The 6,000-nt window shown below is 36.3% G+C and overlaps 1 protein-coding gene across 4 annotated transcripts in view; it reads right to left on the minus strand.

Moving 5' to 3' along the window:
• The window catches only part of LOC124596282 (transcription initiation protein SPT3 homolog), a 123,458-nt gene extending 118,734 nt beyond the window's left edge, over window positions 1-4,724 (minus strand). The window contains exons 1-2 of one of the 4 annotated variants that reach the window (XM_047135373.1): window positions 3,724-4,366; window positions 3,020-3,080 (exon numbers count right to left, since the gene is read on the minus strand). In XM_047135373.1, the coding sequence (XP_046991329.1) occupies window positions 3,020-3,038 (19 nt within the window). In that variant the 5' untranslated portion in view covers window positions 3,039-3,080; window positions 3,724-4,366. Of the gene's footprint in view, window positions 1-3,019; window positions 3,081-3,723; window positions 4,367-4,390; window positions 4,485-4,573 lie in introns of those variants that run through there. The other 3 variants (XM_047135372.1, XM_047135375.1, XM_047135374.1) reach the window with 3 other exon arrangements.
• Between the last annotated feature and the right edge of the window lie 1,276 nt (window positions 4,725-6,000).

Raw genomic sequence — 6,000 nt, forward strand, 5'->3', positions numbered from 1 at the left:
TTTATACCCCAAATCCAGCTTATTCCTAACAATTTATTATTTCACTTTAAACATGTACAATGCCCGGTGAGCTAACATTATGGCATGACCATAAACAAATCATAAAGTCAGAACTGAGCATTGCGGGTGTCGTCCTTGTTGTCAGTTGCTTTTCACATGGCCAGGTATACATGACTCTCCTGTGTTTGTGAGGCAAACAAGATCTTCATTTATGCCACAATCATACTACTTCATACATTGCACACAAAGAAAACAAAATTCACACAATGAAGTCCAGGCACAGCTACAAATATCTAGGCAAAGTTGGGTTCCTCAGCTGGTATATAATAACTTTGTAAGGCTCATTTGCCTGGTGAAAGTCTTTCAATTGAATGACACTTTGGTGACTTGCATGTCCCTAAACTACGTACATTATCCAACGAGGGAAAGGTAACCTAGAGTTTAATGTGAAATCCAAACCACATGTCATTTCTGTTTACTTCTCATGTCATTGAGAGATGACAGCTGGTTATAACAAAGAGTGAAAATCCATAGTCCAAGCAGGACCTGATCCCATGATCAACTTCTAGACTGAATACAGCAGAAAAAGTGATCTAGAGGTGCCATTAGCCATGTTGAAGAACATGGCATCAGTGACAAATTTCCCTATCCAATTAGCTCAAGATAGTAGTACCCTTAATTTTGTCATATTTTAATACAAGGTAAACTTTGTGGTAAATGGATGTTGGATAATACTTTGCAGTGCAGACATTTGTTGGTGGTAAGCAATTGTTTTTTTTTGGGGTCTATTTTTCTCAAATTGTAATGTTTTCTGTATTTACTGTGTACTGAATGTTTTTTTTTAATTTACATAGGAATGTTTGACTTTTAAATTTTTCAGGTGTTGTGGTTTTGGTTTTCATAGATGTAGGTGGTGGTTTTTTCATGTCAATAGTTATGGTTGACCTATATAGGTCAATGGAAATCACTGATTGCAATTTTCATAGTTTTATATGTAGGTATTGGTGCTTTGGTATCATCAGCTGTGGTCAAGGGAAATGTCCGATTCCAATTATCATAGTTTTTGCTGCAGGCGTTTGTTTTTGTACTGTCAGCTGCGGTTGACCTATATAGTTCAATGGAAGTGTCCGATTTCTGTAGATTCTGTAATTTTTTCATTTTGTGTGCTTTGGGATTTTTTATTTTTTTACTATTATGTTTAGCTTGTTCCCTCCCTAAAACACCAAATTTCCCACGGTTGTCCCGTTAGTTTGATTGTATATTTGGAAGGAGATGTTACTGTCTTATTTATACGTATTTTTGTGTTTGTTGCCGTGTGTATGTAGTGACACCATAGGCGCCATATTGGAATGCTTAGAATAGCCATTTCCGCCATATTGATGACATCATGGGTCAAAGCAGACGGGTGGAATCTGACACTCCCGTAATACCGAAAATTTTTAAAAGAATCCCAGAACATGTACGTCTTGTCCGAAATTGACAGATCAGACAATAAAATAAAATACTGTTAAGAAACAGACAGTGAAAGAAGCTGTAGATGATATCCTTGCTGTTAAAGAGAACAGGAGCATTGTAAAAGACAGTTCATGTGCAGTAGAATTTTTAATAATTAATTTTTTTTAAATTGGTGTAAATAGTTAATAAGAAATAGCAAACCAGTACATAGAATTTAGTGAAACAAATATTAATCTCACACCCTTACTTAAAATAAAGATGAGGCCTCATTCTAAGTTCACATGGAATGGAACACTAAAAAACATGGCATACACTACAACATATTCTTAGTCACTTACGTAAATCATAATTAAGTACACGTGTTTATCCAGACTGACTGAAATATGCCATTGTTAGGCATCTCTACAAGAAGGGTGACTACACGATGTCATTTATTACCACCCAGTTCACTCCATACATCATTTTCAAAAATATGTATATATGGGGTGGTTGGCCAATCACAGTTTGGATTCCAAAATGCCCTCTCCACTGAGCCAGCTACTTATATAGTAACTGAGCCCATAACAAAATCTTTAAATGAAGCACTATCAACAGTTGGGATCTTCTGCGACTATCAAAGGCGTTTGACTGTCAGCCGTAATACTCTATTAGAGAAGTTAAGTTTTATGGAATACATAATTCAGCACATGCATTGTTTTATTCTTATTTAAGCAACAGAAAGGCAGAAAATTATCCTAGACTGTTCAAGTAATAGAAAGAGAACTGCTACACCATTTGGATGAGGAGAAAGTACAACAGAATTCCTGCACGATTTGGCATTGCCCCACTGCTGTTCTCACTTTCAAGTTAATAACCTGCCATTTTATTCAAATCAAGACACAGAATTAGTCCTGCTTGCAGATGGCACCTAGTAAAGAAGTGTCAGAGAAAATAGTTAATGACTCTTTGCAGAAATTACTGACTGGTTTTGTACAAATATGCTACTCTTGAAACTTTGAAAAATAATTGCTCATCCACTATTGTACTGCCTCAGATGTTCAAAGTTCTTAGGTCTGTATAGTGATTAAAATTTTAAATTGAAAAACTGGATAAAGAGCAACATTCAACATGAGTCACCGACTTTGACCAGTGACTTAGGAAACATGACAAATGTTGTAAACAACATGGTGACTACAATGTAATATTAGTGGCAATTTTTCCAAATGGGTTAAGCTACAGATCGGTCTGTCACCACAACCAGATTTTTTAGTTTCACATTCATTGGCTTCACCAACTCACAACCAAACTGTCACCTTCCAAATTACACTAGACTTTGGGGTGGGCTATAGACCAATTTGTCACTGCAAGTAGGTCTTTTTCCTTTCAAATTTGATGCCTTTATCAACAAGAAAACGGTGAATATAAGCACCAAAACACGATGTCAGAGTAGCCATTAACATTATGTTAATAAACAAAGATGATTACTCTTATCAAATATTCCTGTTCACCCAAATACCATATAGTTTGCCTACATTTACCATATGAATAATATCAACTTTAGGGTTATAGAAAAGAGGTAACTAACACATTTTGAATATTTTCATTCACTGTTGTCTTATGGAATCATGTTCTGCGACAACTCCTCTCTTCGGCCACATGTAAACATAAGAAACATGAATTTCTTGGGAGGGAGGGGGGGGGGGGGTAGGGGAGGGGGGGAAGAGGTATTATAATTGTGTGTGGGTTTACACAAATACATCTTGTATGCACCTCTTTAAGCAGACAGGAATAACAACAATAGCTTCACATTACATTTGTTCACTTATGAAGCCTGTAGTCGAAGTTACATAGTGAAACCCCATTCCATTTTTTGTAGTTTTTGTCAGATAAGCAAGACTTGATTTGAGCCTGTACACCGTACTGGTAACTTTGACGAGAATCGCAGATTTTGAGATATCGTACGGACACGACAGAACTTTTGCCGCACTAGAAGCTAGGCCTACGTAAAACAAATGTTGAATTCACACTTTTAAAATCTCCAGAAAAGTGTTAAAATGAAGTTTTAGGAAGTCTAAATTTCAAAAACACCCCTGGCAAGCACAGCACTGTAAATGCGCACACACAAAATTCATTAAATTACTTGGGATTTAACTTTTTTGCTATATGCAGTTTCTGAATTTTGTTTCTATAATGAAAAGTGCGATAAAGATGACGTGAAGGTTCACTACAGATCAATGTGTTTCTACAAAATTTATTTCACTTTGTTAACTCAAAGAAATTATCACTTACTTTTAGCTAGACCTCGGATTACGCGAGGGATCAGTCTCCAAGGGTGATGGGGGGTGGGGGAAGGATCCCACACTGGAAGAAAAAACTGATCAACATTATCCTACGTCTATCTTTGTCATGGAGAAATGTGGTGAATAGTAACGATGTTTCTCCTTAATGACTCCCTCGAAACCACCGTCGAATTCTTGAACAGAAATAACTACCGCCTTCCTACTTAAAAGAAATCTCTGGCTACAATACAGACCACACTATAATCACAACCAGAATTCAAAGGGGAGGGCCGAGCTATCACAACCCATTTCAGATTCCAACGTATTCTTGTTAATGGGTTAAAGAATAGTTTGGTAAGTTCAAAAAGAACAAAAGCAGTTCAGTACAATTTTCAATGGATTACATCTACGCGTGTGTTGACTTTACTTCACGAAATCCTATAAAATTTAACCAAGTAACGATGTTTTCACAAATATTGATGTCCAAGCGTTATTAAATCTGTTCCCTAACTTTCTTTATAAGGAGTTATATATGTACACAGTGTATATATAGCACAATTTCCGATTTAACTCAGCATTTGTTTTATTTCAGCCCACAGCAATGAGACCTAATATTTCATTTCTACATGACCAAATCACCGTCACATATTTTCTGGAATAAAAAAATATACAATAACTTGTCGTTAGTAATAAAAAGAAAACAGTTTCTCAAAAGTCGTCACAGTTGACAGATCAAACACTCAGAATCATTTCTCTGTCATTTCCAAACACTGTCGAAAGCCAAGAGTTTTCATCAGTCTACATAGTTGCAGAATATAGAAGACAATACAGCAACTTCCAATAAAATTCGCACTACCAACCTTGTATATACGACTGATCTTCGCCGTCACATAACTTCGACAACGAACCATTCATCTTCGTTAACTAATAAACAAATTCACCGCGCTACAACGCAATCGACCAGAGACTACAAAACATCCCAAACATCCTATTTATATTTATAAACAGCTCGAGAGCTAAACCACAGTCACGACTCACCTCACTACACCCTCTGGTGCGAGATATTTACCGTTCGACAGCTGGAGTTGCACCAGCGCTCCAAGTGCTCAGGAACCAGACAGTCACTGCGGTCATAGGGATAATGTTTGGTTTTCATTATTCTCTACTGAATGCACGAAATGGTTGTCATATTAATGCGTTCCCTGTGTTAGTAAGATACCAAGAGACATGAATTATCGTGAAATACATTTAAAACAGTCGAATCACTCTGAGTCAATGACATAAGCTACAAATAATTCATGGAGAAATACCATCGAATATTTCAAAATGTGCAGCTTATTTCCGTGAAAATTCTGTTGTTATTATCACAGGCACTTTCTTTGATACCTAAAATAATCCAATGAAGTCCTTTCTTACGCTTCACTCGACTTGCTAATGCGCGAATATTTTTGTAAATGTAATTATTTGCTTCAAAAGCGAATGTGTTGAACAGTCTTGCCGTTTCTGGTTCAGATTTAGCAACAATTGCGGAACTGGTTTCTACTGTGTTGCGAAACGGTTTTATGGCTATTGACGATTTATTATCACGTCTGTGAGGTTTTCTCTTAAGCTACAGTTGTGGTGACTCATTACTTGATACATTATATAATGTAGGTATTACATTCCATTTAGGTTTACTACGTTGCATATTCATTGATTTGGATAGACACAGGACGTCTTTCTGTAAAAGGTCAGGTCTTCTGGTGTTTACTAGCAACTTTTTCTTAGTAAATTCAGTAATTGTCTGTATATTGCAAGAGAATCGTAAGTAAACTGTCCTGTAATTTCGTATCTCCCATGGCTCATAGGAAACTAAATAATCACAAACATGTTGTAATCTTTCAGTTATTGTCAATTTTTATAGCACTACATACCCTCCTTATTGTAAAAACTATTTTACAAATCAATATAAATGCCAGTCAAAGATATAAATAATAAAGCTGAGCAGTAAACGCTCTGCTCTGCTATTGGCTGACACTGTGGTGTCAGCATGGAAACAGGCAATCACAAGCAGCACGTTTATGCGAGGTTCTTGGCGAAAATTTTCTTAGTGCCAGAATACCGGAATTTAGATGTCTAAACTGCTTTTCTGCTGCTAAAACATTACAGTTAAAATTGATGAGCTTATGCCTTACGCATAGGTAAAATATCAGATTACAATCACACTGACACACACTTGAAATGCGAAACGTTGCCCCAAAATTTAATGAGAAACTATTAATATAATACGTTGAAATAAATTTACTTA

Source organism: Schistocerca americana, chromosome 2, assembly GCF_021461395.2.
Source record: "Schistocerca americana isolate TAMUIC-IGC-003095 chromosome 2, iqSchAmer2.1, whole genome shotgun sequence".
NCBI lineage: Eukaryota > Metazoa > Arthropoda > Insecta > Orthoptera > Acrididae > Schistocerca > Schistocerca americana.